General features: G+C 41.9%; 1 protein-coding gene across 4 annotated transcripts; it reads left to right on the top strand.

Moving 5' to 3' along the window:
• Positions 1–250: 250 nt before the first annotated feature.
• Positions 251–22415, top strand: EMP2 (epithelial membrane protein 2). Of its 4 annotated transcripts, none has more exons than XM_071571621.1 (6): positions 251–432; positions 13764–13835; positions 15623–15734; positions 17666–17759; positions 19040–19186; positions 19772–22415. In XM_071571621.1, the coding sequence occupies exons 3-6, from the start codon at positions 15657–15659 to the stop codon at positions 19954–19956; spliced, it is 504 nt and encodes a 167-aa protein (XP_071427722.1). In that variant the 5' UTR covers positions 251–432; positions 13764–13835; positions 15623–15656; the 3' UTR covers positions 19957–22415. The 4 variants fall into 4 exon arrangements, with proteins under 4 accessions (XP_071427722.1, XP_071427723.1, XP_071427721.1 ...); XM_071571622.1 differs by having other exon boundaries at positions 13737–13835; XM_071571620.1 differs by lacking the exon at positions 13764–13835 and having other exon boundaries at positions 252–432.

Genomic DNA, 22415 nt, shown 5'->3' with positions numbered 1-22415 from the left:
GCAGCGGGGCGAGCGTCCGGCCGGGGCGTCCCGTGGGCCGGGCTCAGCCCGCCCCGTCCAGGCGCTGCGACCCCGGTGCACGGCAGGGGCAGCGTTGCTGGGACCGGGACCGGGACCGGCTGCGGGGTTCGGCGGGCCGAGCGCCCCCGGGTAGGGCCGGGCGGCGGCGCGCCTGCATGCCCGCCCGCCGCCGAGTGGGAGCGGGCGGGGAAAAGTTTCTCCCGTGAGCGCCCCGTCCGTCCCTCCCTCCGTTCCCGCGCACTCTCTCAGACACACACACACGCTCACACCCCTTCCAGCGGCCGGGGGGCACTTTTGAAAGCCGCTCTGGTTCCACACCCAGCCGCCGCTGACATCATTCCCGCAGGAGGGCGGGCGGAGGCACCGCCGCCGCCGCCAGACGGTCGCAGCCCGCGGAGAGCTGCCCGGCCTGTGAGTACCGCGGGGTGCGCGGGAAGCGGGGGGCAACGCTGACGAGGGGGGAAGAAACAGCAAAAAAAAAAAAAAAGAAGGAAAGAAAAAAAGGGTGGAGGGATGGAAAAATAAAAATCACGGGTTTGTTTACTGCGAAACGCATTTTATTTCGGTGCCGCGCCGTCGCTGGGCCGCGGCGGGGAGAGCGGTCCCGCTGTCGCGCAGCCCCGGCCGCGCTGCCTCGCCCCGGGCGCTGCGGCCGTCGGGGAGCGGGACGGGGCGGGCCGAGGGGCTCCTCGCCAGGAACTCCGGGCCGGGCCAACCCGGCGGAAAGTTCGTGCTCTCCGTGGGATAGTTGCTTTCTGTTCTTTTCTGTAGTGAACTCTCGGCGCAATTCGCGTGTGCTCCAGTAATGTGCGGCTGCTCTTGGCAGCTGCACCGCCTCCCCCTCCACCCTTCAGTGGAAGGAAGACACACTTAGATGTAATTCAGCGCAGATTTCGGTTTATGAAGTTTTTGCCAGCGTTAAACGTTTTTCCACTTGAGTCAAACTGCAGTTTCACTCACTGGTAGTTTTTATCTATGTGTAATATTCCATTTACATTGGGGAGGTTGTGTGTCAGACACTAGACAGGCAGCTCTCGGTAACATGGGTTGCCTGCAATATTGAGTATTGAATTTGAGAGGTCAGCTCCTTGTTTGGACATTTCTAGGAAGAACATTGCTGTGCTGGCCTTCCTCAGCAGACATCCCCAGGGCTTGCTCCTACTCACAGAATGGTACCACCAAGAAACCTGCAGCTCAGTCTCTCTGTTAATTTCTTGACAGAAATACTTTGTTCACGGCCCAGGAAGGTCTTTTTCCCTGGCACCTGGGAATAGTATGTAAATGATCAGTAACTGGTGCAGTTGAACATCTTACAAGTATCTTCTGAATTGATACAAGGCTGTGAAGAAACCCACTGAGCAGCTCTAAAATATACTCTGGATTTTCTTGGAGTTTTCTTTAGGAACTTTGAAAATAAACAGCTATGGTTGGCTAATCTCCATCAGAAAGAGAAAAAGTAGAACTTTTTATTTGCATACTTTCATACTCTGAACGTACAGTGCTGGTGTGTTAACTCGGTAAAATAAGCCTTCTTGCTTGCCTGAGCAGATGTTTTTTCTGTCAAATAAAAATAATTTGTAATGACTCTTTCATTCAGACCTGCTCTTGGATGTTGATTTTGAAGGCTTTGCTGTCCAGGCAGGGTAAGGTGGCTCAGGAAAGAGCTGTGTGACTGCACTGCTGGGGCTGAGATGCCATATGGCTGCAGACATGGGCAGGCAGGAACCCACAGAAATGTTAGGGGACTGTTGGGCATGAGTTTCATTGAGAGGAGAAATGTGAATTGCAGTTTTCTGGAGAGTCCTGCTACTTTTTTGTGACTGTGAGACAACTTAAATACCATCCTAGAGAATGCAGCTGGGGCATAGGTACTTAGCTGGTGAAGTCAGAGTTAGAGTGGAAACAAAGATACATGGAAAACATGGTCTTGACCTTTGCTTTATAGAGATTGAAAGAAAAGATCTCTTGCTGTCCTCTGAATCCCCTTGTGAACTTGTAGAGTTGAGTTAGGAAATTCTGTTGGGATACCTGAGGGAAGACTCATCCTCTATGCTGAATAAAGATGTGTACAGATTGTATCATGCCAGCTGCTTGGTTGACATGGATGCTACCAGGTCTGCCCAGCCAGGAATCCAGGAATTACACTGCCAATAGCCATCAACATTAACTGAAGTGAAACGGGACAATATCATGAAAACTCTTAGGAGGTGATCAGTTTTCTTGTTAGTATGCTCAATGAGGAAGGAAAATGGTCTCTTAATATACTGTAAAATAAAAACAACATACAATCAGTAGACAAGACACTACTGGTGTTATATTCTTTATTTGTGGTCTGGAAAGACTTCTATCGTAAGCACCCAAACAGTGTTAATTATGCTGTGGATCTGCCAGTGAGGAAAAACAGTGACTTCTATTTGCTTACACAGATTTAAAACCTTGTTAATAAAGGAAGTTGTTCAACAGACAGAGCAGGTCAAGACTGAAGGCTGCTGCAACATCATTCTCTTAGACAAGGGTTCTGTCTCAGTTCTCAGATGCTGTAGTTGTTGCTGGCCAACATTGCTTAGAAGACATTAAGATCTCCATCTTATACTCACTTTCAGTTAATGCCATTAACCCTTCTTTATTTATTAGCATCTCTTGCTCGACATTTGCCTTGTATCTTTCTTTTACCTCCATTGTCATGGCTTTTATTTTGTTGTCTTGTTTTTCTCAAGGTTGTTTCCCATTTTGGGTTTGACATTCCTACAGTGATTAGAAGAATGTTGTACTCATAAGTCACATATGGACATTTAGACTTTCCTCCACTTTTGCTTAGCATATTAGTCGTAGTCTGTGTCCTTTCATGATGCTGTTTCCCTGTCCATTAAAAAGTTAGATGGATGGGAGCACAAGGAAACTTTTCACCTCAGCAGCTTGAGTGTGTTTTTATTTTCCACTGGCACTTCATGTTCTATTTGGGCCTAGAGCATCATGTAAGACATGACACCACCACATAAATCAGTACAAGAATGTACTTAATTAGAGAGATAAATAGGTCTCTGGGGACAAGATCTTTTATATTGCTAGCTGACAGATGTACTTTCCAGGTCCTCCTCCATGTTCCTGTTGGAAGAAGACCCAGTAGAATGAGGCACTGTGTTACACAGGAACTAATAAGAAAGACATTTACTCTGAAGTGAAGCAAACACTTTATGTAAAATCCATGCGATACTTCAGCACAGCCAAATTTGAAAGTAGAAAGGAATGCACAGCTTTTATTGAAATCACATTGGTCTCAGAGGGAATGCAGGGGAAACATAAGCACAGCACTAAGGAATTCCATTCATGGAGCTGTTTATTAAGGTTTGTTTGGTTTTTGGATGCTCAAAGCAAACCAGTGATCTTTGCAGTGGAGTTTCAGTCTTCACTATTTTTATTGAAAGCTATGCTGTTTTAGAGAGAGGATAATTTTGTAAGATATTTCAAAATGTCACGTGATCATGAGCTTCATTAGGAAGATAAGCATCTTAATTCTTAGAAAATAGATCTTGCTGGGTGGGATTCAAGAGAAAGCCTGATGTCCTGAATTCATCCATCAAAGGAATTATTATTTCTTCACTGAATGGGGAAAATGTAATTACACCTCTTTATTTTGCCGATGAAGTTTCATGGGCAGGTTTAATGATGGTATGTGCATGCCAGGTGAAGCCTCATAATTTGGGTGTGACCTTAAAATACAACCCTCTGGCTGTGTAGAGATCTTCACAGGAGTCTGTAGGTGTGGCAGAAAGTGGACTGACTCAAATACCCCTTGGAGATGGCTATAGGATATATATTTATGGTTTTACTTCCCTGGTTCTTAAACACTGCACAGTGTTTGGAATTGCACAGGCTGCAAACAGGTAAGGTGGGCAGTATGAACACTCCCTCGGGTGTTTAATGCAGGTGTTAAGTGTCCTGAAATACACCAGAATTCTGGCTTTCTTCCACACAGAAAGTGGCCTTCCAAAGTCTCTGGATATCTCTGTCGAGGTGCATGTGCTGATGGTGGTTCTGCAGACTCACCTGCTGCTTAGTTCAAATGCAGAAACGAACTGAAGTATGGGAGAAGAGTCTGATGTGGAGCTGTGGGGAGCTGGCCAAGCCTTCCCATTTGTCATGTGCCAGAGGGCTTGATGTGCCTTCACTGGCACTGTGGCTGGTATGCAGTGTGGCTCTGCAGGGACCCAGCCACTCCCTGTGCCCCCAGCCTGGCCAAGGTGGAGCCTCAGAGCAGAGCAACGCTGCCCTGGGGTGGGCTGAGCTGACTGTGCTGTTTCCACAGAGCACCAGAGTGCACAAGAGCTTGTGCAGTGAGTGTGCTCAAACAAGGATTTTGAAATTCAATAGCTGGACTTGTAAAGTTCACCTGGCAACCTTTGAGTTTCACTTGAATTGCACCAATTGCAAATTAGAATGTAAAAATGTCATTCTGGAGATAGGCTGGGGCATTAAATCCATCATATGTTACAGTGTTGCTGTGAAACAAAGTAGTAGTAGTAGTTGTGGAAGAGTTTCTCTAGTTTGTAGCCAACTGTTGTACCATCAATAAAAATGTATTTTCAAACTCTGGATAGATGATGTGTAAATTCTGACATGGCTAAAACCAAAATTTCTCAACACAGAGCTAGTCAAAGCCAAATCAAAACAAGCAGTTTGAAAAGTTTACAACAGTGAATGCAACACACTTAATTGCTAGCAATTTCCACAGAGCATCTGCCAAAGTTTTCATTTCTATGGAATATCAGTTTTCATTTCTATGGAATTAAATGCATTGCTTTCAATCTGGAAAAACAGACCTTTTCTGCCTTTGTTTGTTGGTTAATTAGGTGGAACAGCATAAATCACTTGAGCTGTTCTGTTGTATCTGGAATAATCTCTGGATAAGCAGCAGTCTGTAGTCAGCAGACCCCAGGATCTGAGATTTGCTCTCAAAACTGTGTTAATGTGTAGTCAGTGCTGCAGGTGTGTTTTTTCCCTTTCTTTCTCTTCGTTGACTAAGACTGAGGATACATTTCATCTGTCAACCTGATGTAAGGTCTGGTATTATACTTGGTCTGTCACTCCCTGCCCTGCCAAGGTATTGAACAGGGACAACCTTGACACTGAAATGTGGCCACACAGTGACTGAGCAGGGGTGAGGCCAGGCCACACCTCACTTCAGCTATTTGCTTCAGAAGCAGGTTCCCAGGAGGCTTCTCATAGCTTGAATAGCTGCTCAGTACACCCCCAGCTCTTGGTGCAGCTCCACGAACGGCTGATTCCCTGAGCTAGAGGCAGGGCTGTGCCACAGGCTGCTGAGAGTCCTGGCTCCTGACTACTGCCCTGGAGTGCTGGGAGGCAGCAGCAGCCTGTAGGTCACCCTCAGACAAGGGGGACAGGCCTTGCTCTCTCTTCTAAGCTTTGCCACCCACCCGAGAAACGAATCCTCCCCCAAGGCTGCTTGTGTGTCATCAGGATTGCCCTGTGGTACTGCACTGCCCCACAAGAGCACTGCTCCCAGCAGTGCCTCAGGTCTTTGCAGGACAGGAGAGAATTCAGCAGAGTGCCAAGGGCATGGGTATCATGCAAAGGCCTGTTTGAAACCAGACAGACACCTCAGAGAAACTGTTGGGATAAACTTCAGAGGAGTGCAGAACTGGAGGGTCCTCTCAGGACACCAGGTCTACTACTCTGCTAGCACAGTACTGGATGACATAAATCCTCCTTTGGTGCAGGCTGGTCTCTTTTTCCTCTGCTGTAGTGATTGTAAGGCTGTTCCAGAAGATGATAGCTCTGAGTTATAATTTACATCCTAAATGTGCTCACCCCTGATTTATAGCCATTTATTTTCCTCTGTAAGTTAAACAGTTCTTTTTCCTTCTATGTGTTGCCTTGACCTGCAATCAAGTATATCCCCAGTCTGCATCTTTGAAAGTGAACAAGTCAGAACGAGAAGTTCTTGTCTTGTTAAGCTTAGGAAAACAAGCTTTTAGTACTTTTAGACCAGTTTGATTGTTAAGAAGGTTTTAATGGATACCACAACTTTGTTTATATTGCAGTGGTATCTGGTGCACAACAAGCAAACTTGGCTGAACAGAGAGGATACACGGAACACCTGAAATGATGTGTGCTTTTCTTCATTTTCTAAGAATACAGTTAAGCTCTATCCATACATACTTCAAGTTACAAACATTTTGTAACATGTTTTGCAGATGCCTTTGTGAAAGTTCAGAGAATAGATTTATGTTTTGTAAGAGACCAGAAACTGCAGTACAAAAGCAGTTCCTTCTTTCAAATGACTGCTGGGTTTTCTTAAACAGTATGTGCCCTATGAGAACTGATCTCTTGATACATGGGGTATCTTTGATTAAATACCATTTTTGTTAGCATTTTCCAAAGGCATGTGATGCTCAGCATAAACTGAAGGTGGAAGAGCAGACAGTAAATGGCACAGGCAACGATTATGATGGGAATTAGAGATTAATTGTAACCCTTTCATGTGTTATGTAGTAATATGGCTGCCTACCTCACACCACTGTGGGTTGTGTTGGGATTTAGATGTAGACACAGACCAACTGAAGTCTGAGATAATGATTATCTAGCATCAAAGTACAGTTATGAGAAAAAGAGCTTTAGGGAGAAAGAATAATATGTAAAAGATTTACTTTTGAGGAAGATGCTGATTTGTGCTGCTAGAAGAAGAAAAACAGTCTTTCTGCTGAACACACAATGACTCTCTAAAGAGCAGTTTTGAAAAGATGAAGGCTTAAAGACTATAATTCAACCATGCCTGTAGTCAAGGGTCTGTCAATGTGGGCCACTGACTTCTGTACCTGCTAAATTGTCTTCTCAGCATAGAGTTGCTGTTGCATTTCTCTTCCAGATGTTGATTGAATGTTTGAATACATCTTTCTTGAATTTTTTAAGCTTCAGACTATTTTTTATTTTTTAGAATTTTCAGGTAAGGCATCAAAAGGCACATTTTCCCTGAAACTGACACTTCCCCACCCCACAACAGGGCATTGTGTTACAGTTTTCCCATGGGTCCTGCTGGTTTTCTTCTGCTTAGTTTGCCCACAAAAGCTTCATGGCAGAGTGACTTTCTTCTGCAGTTCACAAAGCAGGACCACAGTACAAGGAGTGGTAGGGCAAGTCTAAACCCAGTCCAGACTTGTTTGCAAATAAACGACTGACAGAGTTACAGAAGTGGCAGCAATGCTGGCATCCCTAGGTCAAAACTTTATTAAAGGCATTCCTAAGAAATTAGAAACATCAGCTTCTTTGGGTCTCTGTACTCAAAGCTAGCACTCTGCATTTTGCTGCAATTTGGTGTCTTGGTTGTGTTTGGAAATGTATGGAACAGCAGAGTTATAATTTCTCAAACTTTGGAGTTCAGGCTTAATAGCATAGATCTAATAAGGAGGACAGGGTGAGAAGGGAGGAATTCCAGGGATGGTCTGCCAGACCTGACTGTAAGCACCATCTGTCCCACTTTTGGTAACTAGGAGCAGCCTAGATGTAGTGTTTATGCAGTCAGTTCAGAAAGAGCTGGAAGGGTGTTCCAGCATCACATGGGTGATAGGTAGGCCAAGAGCTTGTTCACTGCAAGTTTGCTGTTGCACAGGGAGTCCCATCAGTACCAGCAGGATGGACAGACATCCAACTGCTGTGATAACAAAAGGTTTTACTAAGCTGTAGGTGCACATTTCTGTTAGTTGGGGTGCACACAAAAAGCAGACCTCAGGGTTCTGGTTGCAAGGCAAGATTTCCTGAAAGAAGCTGGATAAAAACTAGGTCATATTATATCTTGCCACTTTGTCTGCAAGCCCTGTATTTCACTATCAAAGTACAACAAGTTGACTGCTGTAATTGTGCTGGAGGTTGTTGGGTCTTAACACAACTTGCTGCAAGGGCACCAACAAATCTAGACCTGGCAGCATGACTCTACTTTCATTTTCTGCCATTGAGTTTAAAAAAGCATAAATGTTGTAATTCAAATAGAGCTCTGGAAAATGGTGTGGATTTATTTTTGCTGTGATTTTTTTTTGCCTTACTGCAGTTGAGTGCAGAGAACATTGATTCATTTCCTTCTGATTTCCTTGCTTTGTGAGGAAGGACTTTGAAAAGCAGCTGGAAGTGTAGGTGACAAGGTCTCTTCCTTCCACATAAAACAGGTGACACAAAGAGCTGTGGGCTTGAGTGTGTTCTCAATGAAGCAATTGCTTGTAAACAAGAAGAGCTGATGGTGTCTTTGCCATCCAGGGCTGACAGGACACTTAGTCCCCTTGATTCCAAGTCCAGCATTAAGTAGGGGCTTGAAATTTTATTTCATGAAGAACATGCATTGTTCTTCATACCAGGAAGAAATTGGGTGGGAGCCATTTTGCTGCATGGACTGTTACTCTTTGCACTTCCCTTTGGGTCCCTATTCAATATTGTAGGGGTCTAGTCAGAGCCAGCCAGTGCTTCTTGTAGGTCTCCTGCCTGGCTGAAGAGGTCAGTGATTGAAGGAGATGCTATTTCTACATGGACTGTCAGTTCTGTAACATCTGGGCATGAAAACAGGTCAGGATTTGAATGTACACTTGAACGTGAAGAATAGGCTGGAGAGGGTCCAGTTCTACAATCTGTTCAATCCCCTGAACACAGGGTATGTGAGCCCAAATGCAGAGACTTCCAGAGCTGTTGGTAGACCTTTATTTTTAATTACTGAATTACATTTATAAATAAGACTCTAATAAAAGCAAACCCTCATTTTCTGTATAATTTGTGCACCTGTGAGCTCTAACAGTAACAACTCACTTCATGCACCAGAGAACTATCAATACTTATTTCAGGGATTCCTGGCAGCAAAGCTTTTGCATGCTCTCTATAAGCCTACATGCAGTGTTAGCTTTAAGATTAGCCTATAAAATGTTTAAAGGCTGGTTCCTTAAAGACTCCCATGTCATCATCTAAAATAGAACTACATTGCTTTAGTTGTGTTTTCTTTTTCAATATGCGTTGATGAGACAGGAAAAAAAGAAAGAGAAAGAAAAGCACAAGTTCCAGATTTCTTGCATGATAGAAGGGTTCTTCTGTAGCTGACATGGAAAAAATCCAGGTGTGTGGCAGCAGGGCAGGGGCACAGCAACCCCCAGGGGTGTGAGGGTGGGTGGCTGCACTGGGCACTTGTGTAAGGGCAGCCTTGGAGCTCAGGCATGTGGCCAGGGGAGCTCTGCAGAGGCCAAAAAGGATGGATGAAGGTACAGATACCACAGACTGTGAGTAGGGTAAGAGCAATAGTTAGCTTAGAGAACACTGAAAGGGCAAAGTGTAGAAGTAAAGTATGAGTTTGGATATTATCTGCCTTCTTTTAAGGAGTAGACTGTAAATTATGTACTGTGATGTTGGTGCTCCCAACTGGTAAATTAACGCAGGCAGAAGGAATAAAGAGAGTAAGTTGTTTCCACTGGTGTAATTATTCCCTTGGTATTACATTTCCTGATTTTCTTGTCCTTTATGTTGTTTCATATTTAGGCATTAGAGGATTGTTGAAATCCTCAAAGCTTTTGCTGGTTTGGGAGAAACTCTGCCCTCTGAACTTAGTTCACTTTTGGTTCAAGTGCTGAGATTCATGCAAGAAAAACAGAAGCCTTCATGGATAGTAAAAGAAAAAACCAAAGTTAACAGGATCACTCTGTTCCTTATAAACCAGAGGATTTTATGAAAGTTTAGAGACAATGGTACAGGCAAAATGTGAACCAGCTTCTGAGTTCTGTGTCATGAGACACCAGGAGACGTGGCTCAAGAACTCTGAGCAAAATGAAAGGATCTTCATGTAAATCAAACATCTTATGATGCATCACAAGACGACAGACTTCTCATGCTACAAGTATACAAACTTTTTCTTCTAAATTCACATCTTCAGACTTAATTACAGCACTGAGGGGCAGAAGAATTGACAATTAAGAAGGTTTGCTTTGATTCAGTGTTACACCAGTGACCTCAAGAAAGTTCAGCTGAGCCGAATGCTTGTTGATGGCCCAAAGACCTGCTGTTCGAGTTGCAATGAAACATCTCAGCAGAGAGAGCTGCAGGTCTGGTAACTTGTTCAGCAGGATCCTCTGCCCCTGCTTTTGGGTGTGTCTTTTCAGCACACTGAAAGTGGGTGAGGAGCTGTCTGCACACCCCCAGCCTTGGTCTGCACAGGGCAGGAGCTGCTCTGCAGCCATTTCACTGTGTTTCTGAGTATAAACCAGGATTGTCTGTTGAGATTTTCTCATACATGGACTCAGATGAAGATGATAGAAAAGCCTGACTCGATCTTGGTAAGTGAGGGCAGCAGCCAGTGTGGTAGGGTAAGCTTTAGGCTTGCCAATGCAAATGAGCACAGGATAAACATCCTGTACTATGTACATGTTTCTCTGGTTGCAAAAATCAAGTATGCACAAACATGAGAAATAGCCTGGCAGCAGAGCTGAGCTGCATGGGAAGGAATGAAAGCATGTGTTGTGGAGATGACATTTGGGCTTGCAAAGTAGTGATAAAACTTCTGCTGAGAACTGTCAAAGGCATTATTTTCATTTTTGCTTGCTTGCTGTACTAAACAGCAGAAAAAATCAAATGGTCTTGTTTCTTTGTACTGATGGACATTAAAGATGAACTTTATCCTAAAGATAAACGAGCCTTTTTTTGCAGGGGAGTGTGTGTGTGTAATCTGACATAGGGTGGCAATCCAGTTTTGTCATGTGTTCGCTTATTACAGCACAGACATGTGGCCTGGATACCTTATTTTACTGTTTAGTTCTGTGATTGTTGTACTGTTTTAGCCTGTAAAAGGTACTTGTTTCTGCATGTCAGAAGGTTATAGCAGAGCCCCTTCTTAGCCACTATGGGTCAAGCTCATCAGGCTCTCATATGGGAAGTGCAAACTGCTGCTTCCAGAGTCGGTGTCACTGCAGGGATGTGCGAGAGGGGTGATGGCTGTGTCATCCTCCCTGTGCAAAGGAAGGTGGCACTGCAGTGTTACCCACTTCTGGTGCACCAACTGCAAAAAATCTTTGTTGTTAATGCAACTGGACTTCAGTTTTCAATGTGTTTTGGGTAAGTATCCTACAACTTACCAGCGTTTATGCCAAACCTTATTATCACAGCAAATCTGGCTGTGTTCAGTGAGATTCTCATAACTCTTTCTGCATTCAGTGCAGTCTGCACTTGCTGCTCAGCAGTACCTGTACATTTCTGCCATACACCATACTCTGTGAAATGGTATTAAGTGCTGAGGCTTGCAATTGAAAGAACTCATGTTGACATCCAATGTCATTCTTACTATAACACCCAAATCTGTTTTTAGTGTCGCGTGTGATGAGCTAAGTCAAATTTATGTTCTCTTTATGTTTGTGCAGGGAGGTTTCTGAAATAGCTGCAGGTTGGCAGGAGGGCAGAGCTGGGAGGGGTCTCTGAAGGTCTCTAGTGCAGACTCCTCCAAGCAGGGGGTTAGTTCAGGTCGTTCTGGACCTTGCTTCAGTCAAGTCAGGAAGATATCCAAGAATGGAGATCCCACAGCCTCTTGGGTCCTGTTCCAGTACTTAATCATGCTCATTGAATATAATGAATACTTTTTTTCACAATTGGAATATTCCTTGTTGCAACTTGTGAGTGTTGCCTCTAGTCTCTTCATCATGCATTTCTGAGAAGAGTGGCTCCATCATCTCAGTAAAAGATAGTGTAGTGTGTCCAAAAAGCCTTCTTTGTATGTGTATGTGTGCATGTGTGTGTAAAAACTATTAAAACAATTCAAACCTCTTTGGGGAATGATGAACATTATCTGTTGCATCCATGACTAAGGGCAGTGTACTTAAAAATCATGACCACTTTGAGTTGAGAGCATAGTGTGTATTACTGCAAATGAGAAAAAGGAAAAAATCACTCTGTCCAGGAAGCTTTTTATCATCCTACCAGTAATCAGGAGACTAAAACAGAAGAGTTGAGTAGTGGTTCATTGAAGAGAAGACTCCTGCAAGAGCAAAAAAGCCATTAGAGCAGCATGTATTAGCACTGATAATAGGGCAATGCTTCCAAAACTGCTCAACAACAATGGAGTAAAATACTACAGACCCCTCTGTTACATCACATCACATATTAATACCAGAGTTTTACTTGAAAGAGGTTATTTCTATGCATCTTGGAAATAAAGCTGTGTGCAGATTTTTATTCAGTGAATAGTGCAAAGTATAAGATTCCCAAATTTACATTATTTAAATATGTGTTTTCTATTCTTACAAACAACCCTTTCCAAGCAATATTTTGCATAAATTAAATAAATTAAATAAAATGTCAGAGATTATAGGATTTTAATCTAACCCAAATTATTGGTGGTTCTGTTGAGCAGAATTGGCTTAGCCAGGTTAAACAGCAGTGCCAGCTTGTCTGCTCTTGCAGGTACCCTTCATTTTAAGAGAGTGAGGCAAAAGCCCCTGACCGGTGGCAGCTTCCACGGGGGGTTCAGATGCTGTGAAAAGAAGTGTATGAACAACTGTGAACCTGAAGAGAGTCCCTGAGAAACAGTTCATGGTGAATAGGAAACAGAGGGATCCAGCTAGTCTGCAGAATAGGATGTTACCAAAGTGTTTGGTTAGTAATATATTATGAGTAAGAATTCTGAATCTTAATTCAAAGAGTATTCTCGGGAATTTTCCTTGTGGAGACATAACTGTGCCCTTCCCTTCTTTGTGGGGAGAGGACAGGAGCTGCCTGCTGATAGGAGAGGTACCCAGGCTCTCTGCAGAGGGTTGGCAAAGGAAGAGCTTCTTGCTGAGGGAGTGGTTGGATCTTGAGTCTCCAAAGTGAGCTTTTAAATTCCAGCATTGTCTGGAGTGGAGGAGGACTAGGAGTTCCCTCTGAGAGATGAAGTCCAGAATTTCTGCCTTGAGAGGGATGCAGATACTGTAGTAACTTCTGTGTTGTTGCTGGCTGCATCTTAGGAGAGGGGCGCTGCTCTTTGCTGCCCACCCACAGGTCACACAGTTTCCCTGGAAGAGCTCCCTTCCTCATTACTCCTTGTGCAGGCTGTGATGAACCACAGAAACTTGGTCTTGGTCTCCATGGGAAGGGAAAGTTTCTAGGAGTGATTGAAGTCCACAGAACTTTGTGTGTGTTTCTGGGATCCCTGCTCAGGTGTGACAGATTGGATAACTGGTTCTCTTTTCCTGGTATTAATTACTTGGAAACAGCCTTTCCTTCTTTTCCCCCAGTGTATTTAACCCCTGTATCCAAGTAGCTTGTGTGCACAGGAGTTGTGGCAGCTCATGAAGGGGCTGTTGCCAGCAAGTCAGGAGGAAGTATCTAGAGATGGCTTACGAATGTTCTTCGTAACAGAAACATCAGACCTTTTTTACTGTCCTTTTTTTTTTTTTGTAAAGACAAAACAAAAACCTCTTTCATTCAGTCTTGGCTTTAGTTGGGTAAAACATGTCTTCTTCTCAGCCATACATGTTTATCTGTCGTGTTTGAAACACTTCTTTTTATGGCTGAAAAGAGTAAAACAGAAACATTCACTTCATTGAAGATTAAGTGAATTTTTCTGTGCTGACAAGTCTTGATTTTGCAAGATTGGTTTTAATTAGGTGACATTTTTGGTCTCTTGCTTTATGATGCTTCATGTAATAAGATGAAATTGTATTGTTAAAATAATACTGAGTACAATTTGATTCTCTCTCCTTATATGGCAGATGACTGTTGCTTTATTGTCTGCTTAGATACCATCAGTGCAAGAAATGAAACTCGGAACAAAACCAGCCACAAGACAAGAGGGTGCTGTGCAAAGACTGGTACATTTCACAATGAAAATATTTTGATGTGGCATTATACAAACCCACAAAATATCTCCTTTTCCTTCCTTCCTTTCATTGAAGCAAGGCTCGATAGAGAGCCATGAATGACATTGTAGAAGCAGAACTGGATTCAGAGGACCTTGAGTCATGCAGCAGAATGGGCTCATTGGAGGAAATTGCCACTTTCTGTTCTTTGTTGTGGCTGAGAAGGCAAGGTTTAACAGGGGGGAAATGGGAAGGAATACAAACTTGAGTAGCTGCTTTTCCTATCTTAGGATTTGACTTGGCTTTCCCATTCAGCTGTTCCAAGTAGATACGGATGTAAGGTTATCCAGTTGTTTTTCCCCCAAAACATTTTAATAATGTTTGCCTTTGAGCTTGTTACAACACTGTACTGCAAAGTGGAGATGCAAAGGATTAGTTTGGAACTTCCAGTCTCAGTTCAATGTGTTATTAAGCTGTCAGTTATCTTCTTGTTAAAGTTTTGCAGAGTAGTTATATTTTGACCCAATGAGAATTCCAGGGATGCTGCTTTAAAGTGATGTCAAAGTAGTCCTTTTATTGGGTTATCCATGTGGTTCATGATTCTAGTAAATGGCAGTAGGAGAGAAGGGGTTAGACATTAGAAAAAACATGGAAGTCCTGAAAAAAATAATATAATCAAAAGTGTCCTTTCTTCTGGATTTGCTGTGTTATGGGAATGGGATCATTTGACATGAAAGAATGTGTCCAAAGCAAAGGAAGGGGGAAAACATGCATTAATGTACTGATGAATGATAACAGGCAGATTATGTACAGAATGGTGCATCTTAATTGCAAAGAGAAGATCTGCAAGACTGCAGATTCTTTATAGCATATAGTATGTATTAATTGGCAAGCATTTCTATACAAGAAGAAACAGATATACCAAGCAATTGCACTTTTCTATCCTTTAGTAACAGTAGTTTTTCCTAACCTGTTTTTTATGTGTCCACACATTTCCTGGAGATTCCAATGAAATCCATTTTCTGGTTCCTTTGTACATAAGAATATATTTTTTATGTGAGGTGTGAAATTGTAGTAAGTGTGTTAGATAAGGTATGAAGATAATTGGTAGCCTACAGACAGTATTAAGTTACTGAACATAAAATAACTAACTGGATTATTACATGACTAATGGGTTTATTCAACCTTACCAGTCAAGGCAGCATATTGAAGAAAATGGTCGTCCTTAATTGTTATTTAGTGGATAAAACTTGAACAAAGGACATGAGACCTAAGGTACAACATAGTTGTGGATAAATCTAGAAGGTAGTTCTTGATGTACTTAATTTTTATTCTACAAGCATCCTGTTGAAATTTATTTCCTCCTCCTTTGAAAGGATGGTTGAAACAAGACTTTACCCAGGGGAAGTTCCAGCATCACATGCACATGAGGCTGTAATTTGAAAAGCACTGCTCTAAAAGCCAGCATGAAGGACTTTTCCATCCTTGCACACAGAAGGAAACTTCTCTATGTGTTTATTGACTGCAGCCATCCTGCTGGAAGGTTGCAAAATGCACCTCTTGGTTTCATTTCAAGTTGTGAGTCATTTTAACACCAGTGATGCTGGTTAAGTGTCTCTGGAGGTAGAACATGTGCAGTGGACTCAAACTGCACCCGGTGTTCCTGACTCTAAGGGCCCCTCACTCTGAAATCCTCATGCTGACCTTGACTGCTCCCAGCCACAGAGAAGCAGTGTAATAGCAGGTGGATCCACTGACAGCTTTTAAAGGTTGTTCCCATATGCCCTTCTGTCTGACAGATTGATCTTGGACTAAAGCCTCCACAGAGCAAGGATGTTGATTCTTCTGGCTTTCATTATCGTGTTTCACATAACCTCAGCAGCACTGCTGTTCATCTCAACCATTGACAATGTAAGTGCCATTTCTTCTCTTTTTCTCAGACATTGCTTCATAAAGTTTGAGGTTTTCTTCTCTAGTTGGCTTCAACTTGCTTATTGGAAGCACATAAGGTGGAACTATGGGACTTGGTTCAGCTGGGTAGGAGGGAAAGGGAGGGATAAAATCTACTGTCCTTTTAGGGCAAGTCCATACAAGCTCGTGATTGACGTGTGGGGATGGTTTCAGTCAAGGTGTGCTTTGCCTCAGAAACATTGTCCAAGATGCCCAGTTAAGTCATGAGAGATCTCATGAATTTATTCGTGTCCATTCAGTTGAAGTAGTTTCAGCACAAAGTTTTAGGATAATTTATATTGTATTCTTTTCAAATTTCCATTTTATTTTTGTGACCAGAAAGAATTTACCTTCCAATATTTACATCTAGCTTTTAATGAAATTTTCCTCTTTCTAAAACAGCCCACTATCCTGATCAATAGTCTGTTCACTGGACTCTCTCTAAGAGATCTGGTGTATGTACAGGCTTGTGGGATTAAAAAATTTGCTGCTGAAAATACTTCACTGTTCAGTGAAGCTGGTTTGAATCCCATAGTCTTTTCCAAGACAAAGCTCCAACTGAAATGTGTTACCCACAACTTTTTATTGCAAAATTGCACAAACCCAGATGTTATCTTCCAGTCAGCTGGTTGATTTGTTCCACAGAGGTAGGTTATTAACTGAGGACTAGAGCAGGTTGTCTTACCCTGCTCCTTGGAATATTTGGAAAGCAAGGAGAGTGGGCAGAGCAACTTATTCTTAGTTCAGATCTGCTACATACAAACCAAATTATTACAGAAACAAACCCCTTTGCACTCTGCTTTGTGTCATTAGCTACTTTCAAGCAATTGCAAACTTAAACTATGCAACCACCTTCTATTAAATTTTATGATCTTCAGAGGCTTTTTATAGTCACAAAAATAACTCTGAAAAGATTATATTGTGCTCTGAATTGAAGAATAATATATTGAACTTGGACTGCAAAATCAAAATTAATGGCATCCTGAGAAAGTAATGCTTGTTCTTAAAACACAGTGTTCCTATTACACATACTCCTACTACCATAATATATTATAGTTTTTACTGCAGTATTGTTTGCAGAGCTGCACAGTAAGCTGTGAGGTTTCTGGAGTGTCTATTTAAGCAGCAGATCCTACCAGGAGTCATATTTAAAAGTCATATTTTGTGTAACTCTAGTCAAAACAAAGGCCTGGGTAGCTATTGGAATGGGAATGGGTTTCCTGAGGAAATGCCACTGTGTGGAGTGCTTGTCGTTTTCCAGGCTGCCCTAAAAATCTGTTCAGATGCTGCAGTACCATTTTGCTTGGAATGTTGAAACCTCAAAACAGAAATGCCCACAGCAGGATCTTAATTGGTCCATATCCACTACCAGTCAGATGCCAGAGTGTCCATAATGCATGTGCCCACTGACAGCACAGCTACAATACATTGAGACTCATCAGTTCAGTGTCAGGAGCCACAACATTTATAAAGGACTTCTGTTTCACAGATGTAAACCCTGCTGTATCCTACAAATTAGCAAATACCGTGCCTTCAATGAGGTGTGCATCATAACAAGGGTCTGGATGCACAAAGCAGATCTTGTCTAGGTGTCTTTTGGAGAGAGCAATCACTGACTATCCAAAATTTCTGCCCTAACAGGGGAAATCCCTTGTGCTTTGTGATGTTTAAGATTCCCTTTCGTACTGTACAGAGGTCTAAAAGGAGAGGGACATGTGGATGATATACCCTTTATTCCAAAATGCCATTAGATCTCAAATGTAGTTTGAGTGGTTAAGTGTCAAAAGTGAACAGAAAATCATTCCAGCTGTACAACTGATGGATAACTAAGGAGTTTTGTGGACTTTTTGGAATTTTTTTCCCAGTAAGAGCTTTTTACTTTTATTTTGCAGGCCTGGTGGGTAGGAGATAACTTTTCTACAGATGTCTGGAGAATGTGTACCACGAACACTAGCACCTGTGTGGCTATCACAGATCAGTTCAGAGGTGGGTGGCTCTCCATGCCCATGTCTCTGTTCCTTTAGCAGATCTGGTGAATTGCTATGAAATTTGCAGGGGCACTAATGTAATTGTTCAAAAATATGCATGCTTTCAGTATACAGGTCTTCTAAAATCTTTAATACTGGCTTTTCATTTTGGAAAAATGAACAGTTCCAACAGTTTCTGTGAGAGGAAAGGAGAAGGAGCCGTCATGTGCACTTAAAAGGCCAGTGCAAGAAAGTAAACACACCTAACAATGAATGCTGGAGTTCTTAAAAAATTAGATCAGGCAAAAACAGTAAAGTCATCTGAAAGTGACTGAAGTGACAGAATTTGCCTCAGAATTGAATTTGCAAAGAAGAACCTAAAAATACTGTCTGTGTACAAGAATGGGGGGAAAAGTAGAAGAAAGAATAAAAGCTGGAGTTTTAACAGAGGGTCCTTAATATACAACCCAGTATAATACCCTGCTTTGCAGAAAATAAAAGTATTCCCAAATGTGCCATTTGCATTATTTCTACACTTTGAATCTGGGTGTATATTGAAGAGGTAGATAATTTGAAGAGCTCTGTACTCAGGAAGTAATTTTGCTTTCCAAGAATCAGGTTGGTTCAGGGCCTCTGATGTTGAGTGAGATGATCCATTACACACAGACATGTCTCAGCTAACACGGATTTAAGGGTTTGCATGTGATGTATTGCTGTGCATGCACTGCAGTCAGATCCCCAGAGTGGCTCAGGAATGTCTGCTGCTCCCAGAGCTCTGACTGCAGTGGCTGTGCTGGAGAACGGGCACAGGAGCTCAGCAGAGCTGCACAGTTACACAGAGCAGCTACACATAGTTAAAAATTTATTGGTTACTCCAGCTTCTAGTTAGGGAATTACAGGATAAAAAACCCCAAATCTTTTGTGCCGAGTATCCTGTGTGGTTGCATCTCCCTGGATAGGGCTGTCTCCAGGTCTGGTGGGAGGCTTTGTGAGCCATCTGGGACAGCTGGCAGTCTCACTGTGCTTTTAGTACACTGATGGTAGCAAAGGATGTGGTGTGGGAGAAAGAGTCTCTTCAGTATTTTTATTTGGTTTTATGAGAAGCTTTTAAGAGTCCTCAAACCACTGGCTGCATTAATACCAGGGAAGCAGAGAAGAACCACCCTAAGGCAGTGCACGCACAAGTGGTTTGCTGTGTCTGCTGAGCTCCTGCTTACAGGACATGGCTCTGCCCCTCTGCATGCTGCAGGAGGAGCCAAAAGAAACTCTTTTTAATCAAGGCTGCTTTTGTTTCTGCAGAGTATCAATCAATTCAGGCTGTTCAGGCTGCCATGATCCTATCTACTATTTTCTGTTGTGTGGCATTTCTGGTTTTCATTCTTCAGCTCTTCCGTCTAAAGCAAGGAGAAAGATTTGTGTTAACCTCAATCATCCAGCTCCTGTCATGTGAGTGATTTTTCAACACTTGTAACTTTAATGATGTTTTTGTGAAAGTAGGAAAGGGAAGGGGAAAAAGGTTTCAAAAAGAATGAGCTACATGAGAAATTTCTTTGGCTCTTGAGGTCAGAGCTTATCCTTCATATTTGTTTAAACAGTGAACTGCTCCATTCTGTAATACTGAGGTAGTTAAAACACAGGTATTATCACTGCTCAGAGTAAAATAATTTGAAGTTTGAAGGGAAAGAACTTGATATTCTGAACTTCTTGAACAAGTTAAATAACTCTGTAACTATTACAGGCAGATACTCCTTTCATTTTTTATCAGTCTTTAAAACTACCCAGGTGTTCAGAATCACTTTCTGTTCACTACAAATGACACAGGTACACAACAGCACTTCAAAATCCATCCATTCCAGTGAAACTGGAAATATGTGCTGAAATGCTTCCAGCTTAGTCTGAGGATAGAAAACAAGGCTCTGCAAAGGACAGACAGTGGTGGAAGCAGCTGACAGAAGAGAGACAGTGAACAGTTGTTATGTAAATTGCTGGTACTTCAAGATGCTAAACTTTGCTATTTTCTTCCTCCTCCAGGTCTGTGTGTTATGATTGGAGCTTCCATTTACACAGACAGGCATGAAGAACTGCACCACAGCCATGAGTATAGGATGGAAGTTTCTAAAGGGCAATATGGGTACTCCTTCGTCTTAGCCTGGATTGCATTTGCCTTTACCCTGATCAGTGGTGTTATGTACTTAGTATTAAGGAAGCGTAAATAAATGTCAGCAGCTACTTATTTCTGTCACTGCAGTACAAAACCAAATTCCAGTAACCATTTTGTATATAATCATTTACATGGTTTTGTAGTAAAAGTATTGTTTCTCTAAAAATGTACTGTGTTCTTGATATGAAACAAATCACAGAAAAAAGAAGGCAGGTGAAATGGAATGCCAGGCACCTACAGGGCAGGGGGCAGAGCAGCACAGAGCCAAGTTGTTTCTTGTATGTATTTCATCATCATAAATGGTTTTCCCTTAACCAGACGTAACAGTTTCTTCCTGGCCTTTAGTAGGTTGCAAATAAAGCCTATGCAAATTAGTTTGTAAGCAATATGCTAACTGTATTCCTGGACAGGATGTATCCCTTTGGCATGTGGTAAATATAAGGGGGTATTAAAAAAATGAGCCCAAGATCACAATGAAAAAGCAAAGAATTATAAAGGCCAAAGCTGCACTCAGAGTGTCTCTCCTGGCAGAGGACCAGTGTTCTGCTCTTTATAATGTGCAGTAAGTGTCATCAAGTTTTTATTAAAACCACTTGCTTTGCAAAAGTAAACAACTCCTTTTTGTACTCCAGCAAATGTTTCTCTTGTCTCTCCTTCACGTTTAATTTAAGCACAGAGAGCCTTTGGCAGGAGAACTCAGCAGCAAATTCCCTGTTCAGCTGGACCAGCCCAGCCTGAGTAGAGAAGGAATATCCCCCTCCAGTCCTGAATCCCTTCAGTTTTGCACTGTGTGCACCCTTTCTGGAAGGGAAGAAAAGGGAAACAAGCATTATCCTGCCTTCATCTGCAAATTTCTAAGCGAATCAGTGATCAAGCAATGCCAACTTTAGGTTTTTACAGCCAAACTCAGCATGTTTATTACACTGGGCTTTTATCATGCAGTGATTTCATGGTTAATATGGCCTTTACAAAGGCATGCCCTGAGTCTGCCCATTAGGAAATTGGTCTTTAAAAAATTCATTTTAAATCCTTTGTGGATTTTACTGGAACTAAACACTACTACTAAACAAATCAGAGTGCAATTACTATGCTTATGAATTCCAGACTAGGTTTTCAGGATAAAATGACTTGGTGGTTTTTATTTTTCAGTAATTTTGTGAGCTAAATCTGTGCTGTAATACCAGGCTTAACTGCTCAGCTTTGGCTGATGGTGATTTTGGAGTTGGGAGGTCAGTGTGGGGAATGATCAAAGTGGCCTTTTCTGGTTCATCTCAGCATTGATGCTGAAGTTCAGATTTTACTTTTTAAAATCTCTAACCATTTATTTATTTCAGTGTATTCACTATAGCTGGCCCAATACCCAGGCAATAAAGAAGTAAATAGGTTTTGGATGAGGTATTAAAGTAGAATAAATTCAGTATCACAAAGTAGTGTAACTCTACTACATTAATACTTAATACATCAGTTGATGTAGAATGATGTAAAATGTAGTGGGACGGTGAATTACCTGATTCCTTCAGATTTATCCTTGATTTATCACAAAGTAAAAGTTCAGGTGCATAACTGTGGGAACAGTCTCCAACATGAATTATAGGTCATACAGTTCCATCTTCATTCCTTCAACATTCTAAAACACTTTGGCTTGTGCTACTTGTATTTTGGGAGCAAAGAAAACCCAACAAGACTGTTAAAAAATTAGGATGAGCAAACAGGACAACACACTAGGGTAAGTAAAAAGCCCCAATCAGTTTGAAGAAAATGCATTCTCCCCAGTCTAGCAAGATGCTAGCATTAGGTCACATTTCTTCCCACGTAGTGGGAGTGCTCTGATTTTCAAGGATTATTACCCTACTTTTTAAAAAAGTATTTCTACAGTTTGCTGAATACATTTCAGGTTCAAAACCTGAGTATTTGCTTGCAAGCAGAATTTGGCTTCAAGAAATAGATGCAGGTTTAAGGATGCAAGAAGATAGACTATTAGCTAGGCATTTTGCTAGATTCATTAAAACATGAAAAAGGGAAGTTCTTAAGCAAATATAGAGTACAACTGTCTTGTATCTAGAAGACAGTCCTGTAAAATTCTAAATTAAGCTGTTATGCCACTGACTTGCAGAGATGGTTCAGTTTCTTGCCTTGATCATGCTCAGGTCATTTATAGAGCAAATATTTAAAACAGAGATGTAGATATACATGAACACATATATTAAATCCACAGCAAAAACCTTTGTCCCTTTAATTAAAAGTGAAAAGCACAGATACAACAAACATTTGATATACAACAACACCTGTGTACAAACAGCAGCATATGATGCCACATAGAACAGTCAGGAATGTTCTGCATAGCAAATCCACAAATACCAAACCAGTTTGAAATAGAATTCTAGCAGGACAAACATATTTTAGAATATTCTTCTTACCAGATATGCCTTTAAAATATACCATTTTCTATGCTCTAAATATTCTGAAACTGTACATAAAAATAAAATTAAAACGTTCTTGTACTTTAATAGCAAA

The sequence above is a fragment of the Pithys albifrons genome, chromosome 16 (genome assembly GCF_047495875.1).
Source record: "Pithys albifrons albifrons isolate INPA30051 chromosome 16, PitAlb_v1, whole genome shotgun sequence".
Classification (NCBI taxonomy): domain Eukaryota; kingdom Metazoa; phylum Chordata; class Aves; order Passeriformes; family Thamnophilidae; genus Pithys; species Pithys albifrons.
This window is presented reverse-complemented; position numbering and strand designations above follow the sequence as displayed.

Excerpts from the sequence above, each read along its gene's own strand:
- EMP2 (XM_071571621.1), top strand. The coding sequence starts at position 15,657 with ATGTTGATTCTTCTGGCTTTCATTATCGTGTTTCACATAACCTCAGCA. Across the intron at positions 15,735-17,665 it reads TCATCTCAACCATTGACAAT|GCCTGGTGGGTAGGAGATAA; the intron begins GTAAGTGCCATT and ends TTTATTTTGCAG. Across the intron at positions 19,187-19,771 it reads AATCATCCAGCTCCTGTCAT|GTCTGTGTGTTATGATTGGA; the intron begins GTGAGTGATTTT and ends TTCCTCCTCCAG.